General features: G+C 39.9%; 1 protein-coding gene across 11 annotated transcripts in view; it reads left to right on the forward strand.

Annotated features, from left to right (window-relative positions):
- Nucleotides 1–19772, forward strand: part of EPB41L2 (erythrocyte membrane protein band 4.1 like 2) — a 214652-nt gene that overhangs the window by 90159 nt on the left and 104721 nt on the right. For all 11 annotated transcript variants that reach the window (XM_060029959.1, XM_060029961.1, XM_060029969.1 and 8 more), the window contains 2 exons: nt 11868–12331; nt 13036–13248. In XM_060029959.1, coding sequence (XP_059885942.1) covers nt 11882–12331; nt 13036–13248 — 663 coding nt within the window. In that variant the 5' untranslated portion in view covers nt 11868–11881. The remainder of the gene's footprint in view (nt 1–11867; nt 12332–13035; nt 13249–19772) is intronic.

Below are 19772 nucleotides of genomic sequence, written 5' to 3' on the forward strand. Positions count from 1 at the left end.
GGACATTGATCTTTTGCTGTTACAGGCAGTGTTAGAGTGAATCATCCGTACATAATTTTACTCTTCTACTGGTAGCTCTCTGAGAATGCCTCTGTTGCCATAGTCTTGATCAATGATTACATAACTGAGCTTTTGGATTTTTCCATTCTGAATTTTTAGCTTGTATTTATTTTACTATGGGTGTGGTAAGCATCTTCTCATGGGTTCATGTGTCCCTTGTATTTCTTTTCTTCCTGTTAACTCTGTACTCATCCAGTAGCCACTTTTTTCCCTCTTGTGGGGGGTTGGTCAGCCTAGCCGACTTAATTTGTTTTGGAGTTTTTGATGTTGAGGGAATTTATAATCAGTACTATTTTATTTGGCTTTTTATTCAAATTACTTAAGTTTTGCTAGAGAGCAAACATGTTTCTAGCAAATATAATTGAGAGTGAGAATTAAGTGCTCCTTAAAAATTATGATGCCTGTTTGTATTTTATGAGTGTTTAACCAAGCTTTCCCATGTGTGACTTCCTGAAGAGATGACAGTGGTAGTTTTAATGTACTTTTTTTTTTTTTTTTGCGGTACGCGGGCCTCTCACTGTTGTGGCCTCTCCCGTTGCGGAGCACAGGCTCCGGACGCGCAGGCTCAGCAGCCATGGCGCACGGGCCCAGCCGCTCCGCGGCATGTGGGAGCTTCCCGGACTGGGGCACGAACCCGTGTCCCCTGCATCGGCAGGCGGACTCTCAACCACTGCACCACCAGGGAAGCCCAACAGTGGTAGTTTTAAAGAAAACCATGTCAGCTTTTCAAAACTAATTTCGAAATCTAAATTACCAAACTTTCTGAATTAGTGACAAGTGGTTTAAGTATATGTTAATGCTAATATTGGTACCTCTGTCCCCCACTAGGCTGGGAGTGGGCTTCTTTCATCTGTATTGCTGATATCTGGTACGTATGCTATGAAAGTCCTCAAAAAACATTTGTTTTGAAAGAAGGGGCTTAGATAGTGATATAACCCACATCCTGAAAGTGGGTAAAACTTATCAGGGGCTCAATTAGAACATGTTGCTTAGGATTGTAAACTACCAAATGGTAGTAATAGCTTATTGATTTTTGTTTTTCAGCAAGTAATGAACTGTAAGGCATTATGCTAGGTGCTGGTTGTAGAACAGTGAAGTTGTTTGGGACTGGTGGCAGGATTGCCTAAAGCCTCTGGAGCTGGCTGGCCTGGGTCTGGGTCCTGCCTCTTCCATTTATCGGTTGTGTAGCTCTGCTCATGTTATTTATCCTCCTTTTACCTTCTTCATCTGCAACGTGGGAGTAATTTTAGTTCCTACCTCAGAGGGCTGTGAATTAAAGGAATTGCGACATGCAGAGTCTCTGGAATACTGCTCAACCGATAGCTCATATTATCATTATTTATTGTTATTTCTGTCCTTACTGTTGATTCTGTCACTACCATTAGTGAAGAAACAGATACAGTCCCTTCTTTTATAGAATCCCTATATGATGACAGTGGCCGGCCATTTATTATGAATTTATTATGTGCCGGGCACTTTATGTATAGCATCTCATTTAATCCTTAGGGTCACCGGGCAGGTATGTATTAATATCCCTGTTTTGCTTATGAGGAAGATGAGACTCAGTGACGCTAAATAACTTGTCCGTGGTTACGTGGCTAGTATGAAACAGAGCTGGAATTCTAATCCTGGTCTGTTTAGTTCCCAGACTTCATCTCCAAATCATCATGTTATTTTACCCAAAGATTAGTTCGTTTCGCACACAAAGAATGTAGCTCCAGCTCTGGCCTTTACAAAAATCAGGGCCCCATCTGAGAGAAGGAGTTTGAGCAAATGCAGTTCATCAGTAATTCTGACCATACAACTCAGTGTGCATAGTTGATTAATGAAGCCAGCAGTGTTCTGGGTGTCTCTGTCACTTGGTGAGGGTGCGCTGTCAGAGTGCCCCATATGACAAGGTTTATATGCATTTTGATTATGAGAATGATGTACAGTATTGTGACCCTTGACGATTTATGCACAGCCTCTGGTATACTGAGCTCCAGGGAAGGGCAGCTCTTCCTACGATGACCTAGTTGCTTGTGGAGGAGACTGCCTGGCACAGATTTCTTTCTTGACTTGATGAGAACAGCAGGGGCTTGCTATTAACAAATAATATTGTTAGCAATTATCTTGGGTGTTATTTGACTTGGACATTGTAGAGAATAATGCCTTGGTTTTCGTTTTCTTTTAATTTTTATTTATTTTTGGCTGTGTTGGGTCTTCGTTGCTGCGCGCGGGCTTTCTCTAGCTGTGGTGAGCGGGGGCTACTCTTCATTGCGGTGCGAGGGTTCTCGGGTGTGCGGGCTTCAGTAGTTGTGGCACACTGGCTCAGTAGTTGTGGCTTGTGGGCTCTAGAGCACAGGCTCAGTAGTTGTGGCACATGGGCTTAGTTGCTCTGCGGCATGTGGGATCTTCCCAGACCAGGGCTCGAACCCACGTCCTCCTGAATTGGCAGGCAGATTCTTAACCACTGCGCCACCAGCGAAGCCCTGCCTTGGTTTTCATATACCCTCCTCTCCAATATATGAAGGAGGGGAACTTTACACTTTGAACTCTAAGTTTAATTTGTTTCATTTTTATTTAGAGTTGTTAGGATGAAGAATTAATGGTTTCTCTCACTAACATTAACTCAAATACTAGGTTTTTAAAAATTGAGCATCTGAAAAAAGTGGAACATTTCGACAACCATAGCTCTTAGGCGTGAGGGCCGTAAAAGGCAGTGGGGAGTAATAATTAACTGAGATGGTTCTGCATGTGCTCCCAGTTTCTTAGGGCTTATTTTCTAATGCTTACTCAGGTTACACAGAGGCTAATAGTGGCTGCAAGTAACCACACCCCCGGCTTAATCGTTTAAACCGTAGGGGAGTATGTTATCTCACATAACAGGAAGCTCAAACGCTGGACCTGGCCATGTGTAGCACGCGCAGTGGGCTGGTCCTCTTCTCTGTGACCCTCTCGCCAATGCCCTCTACTATATGTTACTTTGTCTTTAGACCTTCGCGTCTCATGGAGTATTCAAGATGGTAACAGCCTTTCTAGGAATCATGTATACAGTCTTCAGAAGAAGAAGAGGGGCCGTCTCATGGCTCTTTTTAGAAGGAGGAATCTTTCCCCAGGAGCCCCCACCAGCAGACCTTTTACATGTCTTTTTGGCAAAGGGAAGGGGAACTACCATGATTGCCCTAGACCAGCAGACCATTACCTTGTGGCCTGACCTGGAGCCAGCCTCCACTGGCACGCAGCGGGAAAAGTGAGAAAAGCTGAACAAAATTTGAGTTCTGTTAAAAAGTAGAAAGGTTGGAGGAAAATTCATGCTCTGAATGTAACCCGATCCTGCCTAGACTTGAATTAGTAAAGGGCTACAGTTTCTATCTTTTGTATATGTGGTTTTAATTTAAACCAGATGTTTGCTTATATCTTTATAGAAATAGTTCTGTCTCTCTTATAGGTCCTTTACCCTTTAAAGAAACCAAACAAGCGATATAATGTGTTATTAAGGTAACTAGGGTGGGCAGCATTGAGTTATGTAAAAAGTAACTCTTGTTTATCCTCACCATATAGATAATTTAAACTAACATAACAGTCCCTTTGGAATGTAGTTGTACTTATTTGGATATGGGATATAGTGTTTTCTAGACCTTTTGACACTTAAGAAAAATAAACCTACAAGGGAGAGGAATTACTTGCAGTCAGCTCTCAGCCTGCCTGTTTTTGTTATTCCTTCTCCCTCTCCAGATATTTCTTTTTCCTGTTTCCTCCCTTTCCTCCTCCTCCTTTTCCCTCCTTCGCTTTTTTTTTTTTGCGGTACGCGGGCCTCTCACTGTTGTTGTGGCCTCTCCCGTTGCGGAGCACAGGCTCCGGACGCGCAGGCTCAGCGGCCATGGCTCACGGGCCCAGCCGCTCCGCGGCATGTGGGATCTTCCCGGACCGGGGCACGAACCCGTGTCCCCTGCATCGGCAGGCGGACTCTCAACCACTGCGCCACCAGGGAAGCCCCCCTCCTTCCCTTTTTAAAAACATGTTGGCTGTTATTTGAGAAGCATCACTCTTATTACTTCCTAAGCAGAGTTAGGTGGTTGCTGAATCATTCCTTTCTTGGGGTTGCTGTTTTGTTTCTCTCACAGTCAGCGCTTTAAGGGAAGGTCGTGGGGCTATTAAAAGCCCTTTTCTTGGGTTACAGTCTGTTTGGGGAGATGAACATAAGCAAGTGATCGTAGGTATCAGAAAGTGGCTCACCATGTCCTCTGCCCGGTCACACGACGGATAAAAACAGGATTTGTCAGAGTGGAAAATGACCGAATTGGAACTGTGTACACGTTGCCAGTATTTTTTAAGTTTAATTGTTATTTGTCACACAATTTTGTTCCTGCCTCAAAACTCAAAGGAAAGCCTCTCTCCATACCTGCATTTTCAAGTTTAGAAATGCGTATTTCCCCCTTTTGTAAATCTTCAGTCCCCTAACGAATGGATTGAGCTCTGTTGATAGAAATCAAAGACCTCCTGTTGCTTGTGATCTCAGCAGAGGATGGGAGCCGCTCAGCTGGCAGCAGCACCTACCCTGTTCAGGGATTTTATTCACAGTGAGGTCTCTTAGAGTAGCACTGGTTCTCTCAAGGTTTTAAGGAAACATCTGGACCCAATAATTAGCATGAACTTCTTACTTGAAGTTCTTTGTATGAGTGTGTAGAGTTGTGCATGTATCTTCTTGCTTGGCTTTGCTTGCTGTTGTGCTCTGATTAAGGGCTAGCGCTTTCCAGCAGCATAATGTTACAGGGTAGGTGGTTTAAGCTAGTGGTAGTGACAGCACCTTGGAACTTACCTCCTTTTTTAAGCATCAGAAAAAAGAATAGTTTCTCATAACACAGCTCCGTACCTAAACGGTGCTGATTCTCTACTGATGATGGTTTTCTGCTTGGTTGTGTGTTAAGTGATGCATGCTTTTTTCTCACGGAGCTGTTACAATAATGAACACTTTTGTCAATCCGGATGGAGCATGCCAACATGGTAATTGTGTTAAAAACCACATGACTGTCTAATGGGCTGGCTGTTCACAGCAGTGTTCTTTTTGGTTGCTGATAAGTAGAGAGGTCTTTACTTAGTATGTTATATAACGATACTAACGATGAATTTTAGATATTTGTAATTAAAGCTTAGTGGAATGAGCATGAGCATTGCTTGAGTTTGGGAAACTGTAGTTCTTTCTGTTTTTGGCTTTGCCCACCTGGCTTTGTGATCTCAGGCAAATCTCTTAGTCTTTCTGAGTCTCAGTTTCCTTGTTGTTAAGATAAAATGAGGGTATTAGGCCAGATGCTCTCACAACACTCATTCAGTAAATAGCTTTCTGGTGCCCCTTATGTGCCAGTCTAGATGCTGGGAACATAGCAGTGAAAAAAAGAGAAAGATCCTGAGATCCCAGCCCTCAGGGGGCTTTCATTTTAGTAGAGGGCTTGTGTTCCACTGCAGGAGTTTCCATTTTAGTGGGCAGTGGTATTTAAAGGCTTATCCGCATTGGAAACTCTGAGCGCTACAGGCATGATAATTATGGTAAACTGATGTGCTATAATCATGTTTTCTTGATGGTGGTAATTTGTTCAAGAAACCATTTTGTCAACAAAGAAGATGGTGTTTAGGTTTGATTTAAACACTGTTGATCTCTTGAAACTATTTTAAAGAATGTACTTATTTACATAAATTGTATCTACCCTTATTGTTGAATATTTACAATCCAATTAACCATTGTATTTTATCTTGTAATTTCCCTTTGCATGGACAGCACTGCTCAGCTCTAAAGTTCATACTTAAAAGTCTTGCAAGTACAGTTGTGGTTGAGGAGGACTGCCTTGTGAGACTCAGTGGTGTGGTGTGGTTTACCTGTGCTCTTTGTGTCTGTAGTAGGACCTTGTCTTTTTTTTTTTAAATTTTATTTATTTAGTTTTCGCTGTGTTGGGTCTTCGTTGCTGCGCGCGGGGGCTACTCTTCCTTGCAGTGCGTGGGCTTCTCATTGCGGTGGCTTCTCTTGTTGCGGAGCACGGGCTCTAGGCACGTGGGCTTCAGTAGTTGTGGCACGTGGGCTTCAGTAGTTGTGGCATGTGGGCTTCAGTAGTTGTGGCACGCGAGCTCAGTAGTTGTGGCTCATGGGCTCTAGAGTGCAGGCTCAGTAGTTGTGGCTCACGGGCTTAGTTGCTCCGCGGCATGTGGGATCTTCCCAGACCAGGGCTCGAACCTGTGTCCCCTGCATTGGCAGGCAGATTCTTAACCACTGTGCCACCAGGGAAGCCCTTGTCTTTGGTTTTGATCCATCAGCTCAGTTGTGATTACATGGCCAGGTAATAACCTTTAAATATGATTTTCTTGGTGGTGGGAACTCATTGGTGTATTTCTTATTTGGGGGAGGGGCAGGGCTAATTATAGCAAATCACGGAATAGATTCATGTTGTTCTGTAGTCGTTTTGACAGACCGGCATGAATCTTCTTTGAAGACTAAGCCAAGGGCTCTGGTTGATTCCTTGTTTCATACACAGTGGAGTTGTGACTGCGTTACAAAGTACAGGTGTGCACAGCTGTGTGGTCCTCCATTCAGTGGCCTTGGGCAAGTCACTTAACTTCTACTCTTTCATTTATTACCGCAAAGTGGGACTAATACCTACCCTGTAGGATGTTGTGAGGAGCAGAAATCCTAAGCGTGATGTCTGACCCAGTAAGCAGTGAGTGATAGAGCTTAGGATGAAAATGCAGATATTAATGCTTTTAACATAATAGTGGGAACTTTAGTTTTATATTTCATGGCTTCTGAAATGTTTTGACCCAAAATCAGCTTTAGTTGATCAGTCTCCAGATTGTTTCTCACAGCCAAAGTAATTAGAGAGCTGCCAGTTATCTTGGTTAGCTCAGACAAGTGTGAGGCATTTTTGCTTTAATTTTACCAGGGTATTGATTCAGCTCTCAAAATGCCGTTAGAGCATATGTGCTGAAAGTCAACTTTGGTCATTTCATGATCAATGTAAATAATATTTTCCACTTAATTGGTACCTGTAAAATGGTACCTTAAAGAAGGAAAAAAGATTTTCTGTGCAATATGGAGCCAGTTCAAGTACTCTTGAGGGTCTTACTGGAAGACATGATTTTGAACTTCAAGTGCATAAGAATAAGATGTAAGATTGGACATGTGTATGTTATAGTTACGTAACTGTTTACTCTTCTGTAGCATTGCCCTCAAGGAATTACTGTCCCCTGATCTCCCTGTCTCACTGTGTATTTCTTCTCACCCTTATGCCTTTTCCCTCTGCCTGGCCCTTAAATGTTGGTGGTTATAAGGGTTCTCTTCAGGGCCCTCTAAGCTCGAACTATACTTTTTTTCTAGGTGGCGTCAATGTCACTTGTGCTTTTAGCTATCACTCATGTGATGACAACTCCCAAATCTGTATCTCTAGTGCGTATTTGGTCTCCTTTTAAGACCTGTGTGTCAAGTGGCCACAGACTCCTCAGTCGCAGTGAACTAAAAATCAAGTTTAATTGTGTCAACCAGACCTTCTTTTCCTCGGGTTCCCTATTTCTATGATGGTTCTACCATCACCCAGGCTCTCATAACCTGGGACTTTTCCTGGACTCTTTCTTCTCTTTGACTTGCTATTTTCAGTTAGACACTGCGTCATGTCCAGTCTTTGTCTTTACCATTTGATTCGTTTCTTATCCTATACCTCACTGCTTCCTCCAGAGTACAGACCATTATCTTATCATGCCTGGATTATAGCACCAGCCTCCTGGATGCCTTTCTGTTTCATTCTTTTCTCTCATCCTGTACTTTACAGCAAGGTCGGGCTATCCCAAATGTGAATTGGATTACTTTACTCCTCTACTTAAAGTGCTTATATGACTTCTCATTGCCTTTAAATCAACCTCCAGACCTTTCTTAGCGTGACATGTAAAACCTTTTATGTTCTGGCTCCTGTCTACTTCTCCTACTTCATCATCAGCAATTCACTGTCCTCCTTCCCTCACATCCCCACTCACAAGCCCCCACTTGGCTTGTACAGTGTTTTGTTGTTCAGTACTTGTAGTTTCCTACAGGAGGAATATCCTCGTGTTTCTACACCCTTGCCTATGCCTGGCACGTGCTTCCCATTTTGATTCTCTTGCCTGAATAATGAATACTTATTATTTTAAAGCAACTCAGATGTCAGCTTTTGCAGAAAGGCTTGCCTAATGACTCTCTTCTCCTAATCCACGTTAAGGGTTTGTGCTGTGCTTTTTAAGCAGCATGCTCTTCATTTATTTATACCCCGACTCTGCTAGCTCCTTAAGGTAGTCTTTTATTCATGTGCCTAGGACTTGGCATATTGTAGGGGCCCATTAAATACAGGCTGACTGACTGAATGAATGTTTTTATGCTTGCCTATTACAAGTATGTAACAATTTAAAAGTTACTATTTTTTAATTGAGATATCACCCCTTTAAAGTTTACAGTTCAGTGGTTTTAAGTATATTCACAAGGCTGTTCAACCATCACCGCTGTCAAATTCCAGAATATTTTCATCACCCCCAAAAGAAACCCTGTACCCATTAACAGTTGCTCCCATTCTCGCCTCCTTCCAGCCCTTTGCAACCACTAATCTACTTCTTGTCTCTGTGGATTTGCCTCTTCTGGAAATTTTATACAAATGGCCTTTTGTATCTGGCTTTTCCTTAGCATAATGTTTTCAAGGTTCAGTAGTCTTCCTTTTCAAGACTACTTAATTTTCTATTGCATGGATATCACATTTTGTTTGTCCATTCTTTAGTTGGTGGGCATTTGGATTGTTTACGTTTTTTGACTGTTATAAATAATGCTGTTAGAAACGTTCATTTACAAGTTTTGTGGTAAACATACGTTTTCATTTCTCTTGGGTATATACCTAGGAGTGGAATTGCTGGGTCATGCAGTAACTTTATGTTTAATTTTTTGAGGAACTGCCAAACTGCTTTTCAGAGTGGCTGTACCATTTTATATTCTTGCCAGCAATGTTCCAAAATTTCCAATAACCTCACCAGTACTTGTTACTGTCTGCCTTTGATTATAGCCATACTAGTGGATGTGAAGTGGTATCTGATAGTGGTTTTGATTTACATTTCCCTAATGACTAATAATGTTCAGCATCATTTCAGGTTCTTATTGGTCACTTTTTCTTTGGAGAAATTCTACTCAAATCCTTTGCCCATCAAGAAAATTTCTTTTTTTGGTCTTTATTGTTGAGTTGTAAGAGTTCTTTTTATTTTCTGGATACGGGACTCCTCAGATATATGATTTGCAAAAGACGGTGAATAATATTTTAAGAAACAAGTATAGTACTGATACATGCTACAACATGGATGAACCTTGAAAATGTTATGCTAAGAGAAAATGCCACAAGTTGTATGATTCCATTTATTTGAAATGTCAAATAGGCAAATCTATACAGACTGAAAGTAGTTTAGTGATTTCCATGGGCTGCAGGAAGGAGAGGCTCGAGAGTAACTATTAATGGTACAGTGTTTCTTTTGGGGATGATGAAAGTGTTCTAGGATTAAACAGTGGTGATGGTTGCACAACCTTTTGAATATGCTTAGAATCACTAACTGTACAGTTTAAAAGGGTGAATTTTATGGAATGTGAATTATATGTCAAATCTTTAAAAAGAGAAATCAAGTGTATTTTATTTTTTGAACTTTTCAAGTTTGTACCACTTTTGAAGATAGCTGTGAAATTTCCCATTAGTCAGGGTGCCAGGCCTTTGAGTATTTTTATCCTTGGCAAGAGAGGAGACAGTGTGCTGTGTCTGCTGTCCCTGCCTATTGTTTTTTTTTTTTTTTGCGGCACGCAGGCCTCTCACTGTTGCGGCCTCTCCCGTTGCAGAGCACAGGCTCCAGACGCGCAGGCCCAGCGGCCATGGCTCATGGGCCTAGCCGCTCCACGGCAGGTGGGATCCTCCTGGACTGGGGCACGAACCCGTGTCCCCTGCATCGGCAGGTGGACTCTCAACCACAGTGCCACCAGGGAAGCCCTATTGTTTTTTATTAAAATTTTTTTTTCATTTTTTAATTGAAGTATAGTTGATGTACAATATTATGTAAGTTACAGGTGTACAACATAGTGAGTCACAATTTTTAAAGGTTATATTCCATTAATAATTATTATAAAATACTGGCGATATTCCCTGTGTTGTACAGTATATCCTTGTAGTTTATTTTATGCATAGTAGTTTGTACTTCTTAATCCCTTACCCCTATCCTGCCCCTCCTCCTTTCCTTGTCCCTACTGGTAACCACTAGTTTGTTTGCTATATCTATGAGTCTCTTACTTTTTTGTTATATTCACTGATCTGTTTTATTTTTTAGATTTTACATATAAGTGATATCATACAGTATTTATCTTTTTCTGTCTGACTTATTTCACTCAATACCCTCCAAATCCATCCATGTTGTTGCACATGACAAAATTTCATTCTTTTTTATGGCTGAGGAGTATTCCATTGTAGATATACACTGCATCTTCTGTATCCATTCTTCTGTTGATGGACACTTAGGTTGCTTCCACATCTTGGCAATTGTAAATAATGCTGCAATGAACATCGGGGTGCATGTATCTTTTCAAATTGGTGTTTTGCTTTTTGGGGCTATATGCCCAGGAGTGGAATTGCTGGATCGTATGGTAGTTCTACTTTTAGATTTTTGAGAAACCTCTCTACTGTTTTCCACAGTGGCTGCACCAATTTCCATTCCCACCAGCAGTGTATGAGGGTTCCCTTTTCTCCACATCCTCGTCAGCATTCGTTATTTGTGTTCTTTTTGAAGATAGCCATTCTCACGGGTGTGAGGTGATATCTCATTGTGTTTTTAATTTTATTTCTCCGATTAACGATGTTGAGCATCTTTTCAAGTGCCTGCCTGTTGTTTTTTTATGTCAGTGGTGCTACTGTTCTTCTAAACTCCCTCTTTGCTTGTGTAAAATTTAGACAGCCAGATACTTTGAGATTTAATTTCAATTTTGTTTTCATTAGTTATGATAGGATTGATTATTAGATGCATTTCCCCCCCACCCGTATGATGTCTTCATTTGGTTCAGTTTGGAGCCCTTAGATACTTTTCTTATAATCACATATACTAGGAAAACTGTCTATGAGGTTGGGTGGGATGGAGGTTTGGAGTTTTGATTATAGTTTTAGTGCCTTTCTTAGAAGACTAATTTTTGCATTAGAATAGTGATGGTGAATTATGGGATTTAATATTGGAACAAAAAAGAAGATATTTTTGTTCCAGATTTAGTTATCTTGCAATTAAGCCCCCAACGCTTAAAATTCATTTTTATAATAACTAACATTTTAAAAAGTTTTGGTTTTAATGTGTGAAATTGCAGTGAAATGTGTCTCAGAATTTTCTAGCATTATCAGTAACATTTTCATATTGTAGAATAAGGAATACCAAGTATAGAGAAAAGTAATTTTCCTTAAAAAATTGAATTTTCCTGAAAAAGTTGAATTTTTGGGGTGAATTATTGTTTATAGCTAGATGAAATCAAACAAAAGGAATCTTTCTAGAGCTTTTGATGTTTTGAAGTTTTTGTACAGAATCGGAGAGTTAATTCTATTGTGGTGCTAGTTTTGGTTCTTTGATTCTGATAGAGAATTATAAACTTTAAGGGAAGCAGTCTCCTTTGTCTCTTGTGCTTCTGAACCTTCTTTTTCTCAATTTGTTTCCTCCCTGTCATCTTTCTGCCATTCCCCTTCCCACCCTTCCTTACCCTGCCCCTTGCCTCCAAACTAAAACTGGGAGAGTTTGTAAAATAACCTTTGATGATTTTGTTTTGTTTATAGAATAAGCTGTGACCATGACTACTGAAGTGGGCTCCGCATCTGAAGTGAAGAAACAATCTGACCAGTTAGGAGCAGATGCAACCAAGGAGAAACTGAAAGAAGTAGCAGAAAATCAGCAGAATCAGTCATCTGATCCCGAGGAGGAAAAAGGTTCCCAGTCACCTCCTCCAGCTGAAAGCCAAAGTAGTCCACGCCGCCAGAAGAAAGAGAAGGATCCATCTGAGAGCAGGGGGATTTCTCGATTCATACCCCCGTGGCTTAAGAAACAAAAGTCCTATAACTTAGTAGTGGCCAAAGACGGAGGAGATAAAAAAGAGCCTGCCCAAGCTGCTGGGGAAGAGCAGATTTTAGATAAGGAGGAATCTCTTCCTGAAGAAGAAAGGCAGGCCAAGGGTGATGCTGAAGAAACAGCCCAGAGAAAACAACAGGAGATCAAGGTCGACGTCAAGGAAGAGAAACCTGTGGTGAGCAGTCTGGAGACGCAAAGTGTGTTTGAGAAGTGATTGGAAGTGAAAGCATTGATGGAGTAACCATGTTAACAAAAAGGATTCGTTCTGAATCATTTTCAGTGATCTTATATTAAGATACTGCTTTGGCTTACTGTATCTGGAATATGGGTCTTAGAGGGTCTACCACAGCCCTCTCCTGTTATTCCTTTTAAAACTTTCAAAATAATAAAGCAAAAAAAAAAAAAAAAAAACCCCTGTAAATGCAGATCAGGGGTTAGACAGGTACTCTCAGAATCCTTCTACCTCTCCTTTTAAATAGTATGCACTTTTGTATCTGATTTATTTAGGGGTTCAGTGGATAGGAAGAAGTAGATTTGTGTGTGTGTGCCTTTTGGTTGCCTGATGAAGCCTAGGTTTTGCCATGGTATGAAATTGTAATTAGAAATAGTATTTGACATGGTATTTAAATTGTGGTTGCTGGGACGTAGTTTCTTTTACTCATTTAATGCTGACGTTGCCAAATTGGCAAAATGAGAAAATTGGAGGTGGACCGGGGGAAAGAAAATGTAGGAAAATACCCCTTCTGGCAAAGTTTTTGAAGTCTTTTAGGCTCGCAGTGTTTATAACAATCACAGTTCTTACTTAAGATTTTCCTTTATCTGTGTTGCCTTCTGCAGATTGGTCACCTTTAGTATGAACTTAATTTTTTTCCTCCACAGCCTGTTGAAGAAGTAAGTATAGAGAGAGAAGAGGAGAAGGTAAAGGAAATACAGGAGGACAAATCAGATGAAGCAGCAAAAAGGGAGACAAAGGAAGTTCAGACCAATGAGCTAAAAGCAGAGAAGGCCTCTCAGAGAGCCACCAAGAAGACCAGAACTGTTCAGTGCAAAGTGACCCTCCTAGGTGGCACCGAGTACAGCTGTGACCTGGAGGTGAGACTGGGAGCTGGTAGGAGAACTATCTTGATGTGTGGAATGACCGTAAAAGTATCGTCTGCCCTCATTTGTGGCCTGGCACAGTGAATAGATTTTGTGTTCCTATAAGATAGTTTGTCGCAATTCTGCATTAAAAAAAAAGCAAAACAAGAAAACATAGAAGAGGGTCATCCTTTGCATTAGAAACGATAGTTCCTGACCCTTAAGGGTGAGCAGGGCCGATGTTCTGCCAGGCTGCACTGGTCATGTGTATTGGCTGGTGTCTGTTGTGGTTGGGCATTAAATAGTTTGAATATTACCCATGGCCATAAGTGTTTCACTTGAGGAGAAACATTGCACTAGGTTGAAATTTCAGAGTAATGAAATTTCAGCAGTTTAATCCCAAGTGTTTTCATCCCGAGACAGATAATGATTTAAAATCTAGCTTATTTAATTTAGTTTCATTTAATTAAAAAGCACTCTTGATTTGCAAAGCATATAATTGATTAGCACTGATGCTGACCAAAGCCAATGTAATTTTTTAAAAGCATTTAATGCCTTATTTTATGACAATCAGAAGAGCCTGTTGCTTTTCATAGCTAAATTACTTTATTTACATGACGTATACTAATAGCTAATGTTTACTGAAGAACTGTGTGAAGAACTTGGAATGAGTTACCTCGTGTAATATTTATAAGACTCTGTATGAGGTAGGTATTATTATGGGTATCCCCATTGTAAAATGAGGGAATGTAAGGCTTTAAAGAGGTTAAATAACTTGCCCAAAGTCTCCCAGCTAGTTAGTGGTTGAACCAGGATTCCAACCCTAGCAGTTTAACTGTGGAGGTCGTGAACCTGACTGCTGAACTACTAAGATGACTGCTTCATGGTCCTTAACGTTTACCTTTGTATCAGTTATGTAGAACTTAATTTTACTCATTTAGTTACAGTTGTTCTGCTATGTTAGTTGTTTTGAGAAAAGGAGTAAAAAGATGATTAAAAATCCTTAAAGCTCTCAGAGAGAGAGAATAATACTGTATATCTCTCAGTAGTAGGGGTAGGGACAATAAGGAAACAGTAGAACCGTGTTCTGAACCTGACTCAGTTACATTGTTTTCGATCACATGTTCCTCATTTTTCCTACCTATCCTAGAAGTTAGGAAGTCTACATTTTGAGAATCAACTTGTTGATAACTTGTTATGTGACCTTGAGTCACTTACTCATCCTCTGTGGGTCAAACTGAGGCCCAGAAATTGACTTTATCTTTAGAATATAGGATTACTTAGATAATCTTGAAGGCCCCTGTCATCTGTCACCAAAGCTCATGGTTGACCAATGTGCTTTATGGTTTAAATCTATTTTTGTTCTCTGTCATTTAAAAAAAGTCATGATATTTTAAAAAATACAAAAATATAAAAATAATAGGAGAGCTGTATATTTATCATTAAAATTTTAACCAGATGTCACCATTTAGCCATGTGTTTTAGATATTTTTTAAAAGAAATAAAGCATTAAAGATATTGCTAAAGTCTTATTCCCATCTCTCCTCTTTCTCTGCATTTGTCTTTTTATCACGTGTAAATCTACTTTATTGATTTTAACTGCTGTATAGTATTCTTTTGAATGACTAACCCATTTTATCTATTCCCCTGCTGAGGCACAATTTCTTTTTTATTTTTTTCTTTTTTTATTTTTTTATTTTTTTTTTTTGTGAGGTATGCGGGCCTCTCACTGTTGTGGCCTCTCCCGCTGCGGAGCACAGGCTCCAGACGCGCAGGCTCAGCGGCCATGGCCCACGGGCCCAGCCGCTCCACGGCACGTGGGATCCTCCCGGACCGGGGCACGAACCCGCGTCCCCTGCATCGGCAGGCGGACTCCCAACCACTGCGCCACCAGGGAAGCCCCACAATTTCTTTTATATACTATAACGGTCAGTGCTTCAGTGAACATTATTATATATGTTTCTTTATCTACTTGTGCAAGAGTTTCTGCAGGGTAGACACCTAGGAAGGGAATTGCCAGGTTGCTAAGATGCTGCTTTACTTCTTTAGTTTTCCCAGATGTTGGCAAAGCGGTCTCCAAAGTGGTTGTGACAATTTAAATTCCAACCAGCAACCACTGTTAGGTTTTTCCACGTTGTCATCAGCACTTTTTGTTATTAGAATTATTAATTTTGACCTATCATAATGGTGTGAAATATCGTCTCAAAATTTTAATTAGCATTTATTTGATCACTGTCAACTTTTACTAGGTTATACAATAAAGACAACAATAGCAATAACAAACAACCTCCAAATCTTCTGGACTTAAAATAACAATGGTTTATTCCTTGCTCATGTTATATGCCCTCGGTGGGTTGGCTGTGGGCTCTGTTCCATGTCGTCTTGAGTTTTGGACCAAGATTAAAGGTGTATGCTCCACCTGGGAAATGTTGGGCTCACAATAGAGGGGAAAGAGAACATGGCAGAACCACACCTGTGGCTCTTGAATCTTCTGCTTGGAAGTAGTAGGTACCACTTGCACTTTCATCTCATTAACCAAGCAAGTCCTGTGGTTAAGGTTGATGACAGTAGGTGGGCAAGTATGATCCTGTCACAGGAAGAGCATGGTAAATAATTGAAACCATGGAAATAATCCTATAATTTACAACTCAGGAGACTGAGCATCATTTCATAAGTTTTGTTTAGGTTTCTAAGACTGCTCTAGGATTTTTAAAACTAGGCATTCTTTCTCAGATTAAGGATATTCTTTTCTTAGTTTCTAAGACTAGACTAGAAAGTTTCATGAATACGTGGTGAAAGACATGAATAGGTAGTGAATCTTATCTGATGTATTTTCTGCATCAACTGAGAGGATCATATGTTTTTGTAATCTATTAATGTTGTAATTTACATTGTTTTCTAGCATGAAGCCGTCTTTGAATTCCTAATATAAATACTACTTGTTCATGATGATTTGACATTGATTTTGTATTTTTAATTTAGGGTTTTTGCATAAATTGCCTTTAATTTTCTTTTATCAAATTATCTTCATCAGATGTTGTTATCTGGGTTATATACTAATCTCATAAAGTTGCTTCTCTTTAGTATTCTCTGGAAAAATTTGCGTAAATTAGGGATTTAACTGTTCTTTGGAGATCTGGTAAAACTTGCCTTTAAAACTGTCTTGGAGGGACTTCCCTGGCAGTCCAGTGGTTAAGACTCCACGCTTCCACTGCAAGGGACACGGGTTCGATCCCTGGTCAGGGAACTAAGATCCCGCATGCCCCACAGCATGGCCAAATTAAAAAAAACAAACAAAACGAACAAACAAAAAACTGTCTTGGGAAGAATATTGTTGGGAGGTGTTCTTTTTTTCTTTAAATCATGGATTGGATTTTCCAGTAGGCTGTTTCTGGTTTTCCTTGAATAAGTTTCAGTAATTCGTATTTTTAGTGGAACTGCCCATTTCATCTAACTTGACAAATCTGTTGGTATGAAGTTGTTCGTAGTGTTCTCATCTTGTATCTTTGATTTTGATTCATTTTTAATTTCTTGTGTTATTTGTGCTTTTTTCATCATTCTTGCTATAGAGTTAACCGTTTAATCTTTCAAAGAAGCAGCTTGGTTTTATTTGTTTCTTTTCTGTTTTGTAACATTTTGTTCTTTATTTTATCCTTGAGTTTATTCTGTTTTTTCCCCCAGTTTCTTGAGTTGAATATTTGGAAAAAAATGTATGCTTTATGCTTTCATGGCTCTAATTTTCCTTTCAGGTACCTCTTGTTGAATGCATAAGTTTTGAAATACTGTACTTTTAGTTGCCATTCAGTTTTTCATATTTTCTCATTCCATTATGGTTCAACTTAAATTGGTTGGAGAAGCAGAGGAGTCTTTATTTCAATGACTGTATTAATTTACAGGTTGTCTTTTCAGCTAGTAAGTGATTAGTTAATATACCATTATAAGAATGAACTTTTGAGGGTAATAGATACATTTGAAATAAGCTTGTAGCATATAAGTGTTGTGTAAACTTTTTTTTTCCTGTCAAGTACAAAGCAGAACAAAATTTGAGTAGACTTAAGTGATGTGACCGCACAGCAGATTTTATGCACCTGGAAACCTAGGCAGTGACTGTATATTTTGACCAGAGGCTGTAGTTCATCAGTGTCACAATAGTTGTTACAATGCAGGCATTATAAGTGGTATTTCCTCTTTTGATTAATTTCTCTTTTATCCAGTTCTCCTTCCTATCTAGGTTCTTTGAGTTCTTAGTATCATTAGAACGGATCTGATACTGATCACACTGCTGCTACTTCCTCATCAGGAGCAGAGCCCAAAGAACAGCCATCACGTGGTTTGAGCACGCTCTCGTTTCCCAGTTCCAGTACTGACCTTAGGCAGATGCGGTGATGTGCTGATGCTGCTTAGCTGTCGTTCTGTAGCTCTGTACCGGAAACGGGTGTCTGAGGGCTACTTGGGGGGAAGTATGTTGTGGGAAACTGTGACTATAAATGAAGTTGCAAGTACTTAAGGAAGTGAATACAGTGTGGGAAATAAATACTTTTACTTTATTTGGTTTGGGGAGATTAGATTTGTTTCCAGCTGTTCACTGTCATTAAAGATGATGATTGTGTCTTTCATGGCTTTTTAGAGGCCTATAGTTATTGCTTGCTGTTTTTCTTTCTGTATGTACGTGTATCTAATTTTCAATTAGATTTTTAGATTGTAGCATGCCCACTGAAGAGGGCCTGAATGCCTTCACTTAGGGCACCTACAACAGTAGAGGGAAGCATGGCCTGCCTGTACAGGAGGTCTTGAGGAGTTGGAACAGCCTGACTTAATAGGGACCTTGTAGAGTAGGATGAAGTTCTACAAGGCGAGAAATGCCAGGATAAGATGATTAAAACTGATCGATAGAGCAAAAAGGAGCTGGAAGAAATGGACCAGAGGTTGTAAAGTTATTAGTATAAAAGACCTAGCAAAGTCAAGAATGCTATTCGATATTAGAACATGGCTGCAGTAATTTAAGGGGGACTTTTTTTATCCACTGCCTTGGTTACGCTACACACCAGTGGTCTTTATAGATATGGTTTTATCGATGTGATTAGAGCATTGGGAAAGTTAGGCAGATTCCTGTTTTTGTTATCTGTCAGTACCTTTGGACAACAAAAATACCCTTTTTATACCATTTAATGTCAGTATTACTGTATTAACTGAATAATTTTTTTAAAATCAAGAAACATAATTCTTGGGGATATTTTTGTTTATTTGGTGTCTTAATATCGTCTCTGCTTCACAGATTATTCCCTTAAAATAGATAGATCGATCTCCATATATCCTTTTTTATCCTCCTTCCAGCCCCCTGCCCTTTCCTGGCTCTCTGTTTCTACATTCTTTCTCCCGTGGGCCATCTGAACCTATTCTCAAACCTCAGGAATTAAGTGGAGAAAACTGCCCAGGGAGCCATGGCAACATCGTTTTCAAAAACTGTTATCTTTGAAGTCTGCATTCTTTTGAAGAGAGTATATGTTAATACTAAGTGCATAAAAAATGCTTCACACACACAGTATTTATGAGCATAAATACTGGATAATGGTGCATTTTTGGAGAATGATTTTAGTTAAGTACAAAAACAATATGGAAATGGCTTGACTTTAATTAATGTTATTTCTGGCTTATGTGACAATAGGCTTATTACTAAGCCATGCATTAATTTTGACGCAAGGCCGAGTCTCTTGTGCATTTGTTCCAAATCTTTGCGTGAAGTATTTTTTCATTAAAGTTAGTAAAAATTACAATTTACATTTGTATACTAGTCTGTCATCTCGATAATAAAGTGAGATCTCAAATATTTTTTGGAAAAAAAAATCTTTACTTTGAAGATTATTGTTTTCTTTTTCTTTTTTTTTTTTTGCGGTACGCGGGCCTCTCAGTGTTGTGGCCTCTCCCGTTGCGGAGCACAGGCTCTGGATGCGCAGGCTCAGCGGCCATGGCTCACGGGCCCAGCTGCTCTGTGGCATGTGGGATCTTCCCGGACTGGGGCACGAACCCTTGTCCCCTGCATCGGCAGGCGAACTCTCAACCACTGCGCCACCAGGGAAGCCCAAGATTATTGTTTTTAATGAAGAAAATTTATAATTTCTACTCTCTGATATGTCTATTTTTATCTCATTGAGATATGCAATGGTATGTGACAAGCCCCTTTGGTACCAGAATTTAATGGTAAAGAATTTTCGGGATTCTCCTGGATTTTGCATGCTTGTTCCAGGGACTCTGCTGTAGGAGGACTCTTGTGATATTGCCACTGAAGTCATTTACATACTCCATGTGTTAAAACAGCAGGGCTCCTTCCTCTAAGGAAAAATACAGTAAGATTTAGTTGATGCCATGGATATAAAGTCAGGAGATCTGTGTTTACTTTTCTTTTGACTCTTTGGATGTCTTGGGGAAGTCACTTCCTCTTTTCTTCTATTCTCAGATTGCAAAGTAAGAATGAAAATATTTGCTTCCTCTATTTCTAGGATTGAGCTGGCTTTACTACAGCTGATAAGTCTGTATATATA

Source organism: Delphinus delphis, chromosome 14 (assembly GCF_949987515.2).
Source record: "Delphinus delphis chromosome 14, mDelDel1.2, whole genome shotgun sequence".
Lineage (NCBI taxonomy): Eukaryota > Metazoa > Chordata > Mammalia > Artiodactyla > Delphinidae > Delphinus > Delphinus delphis.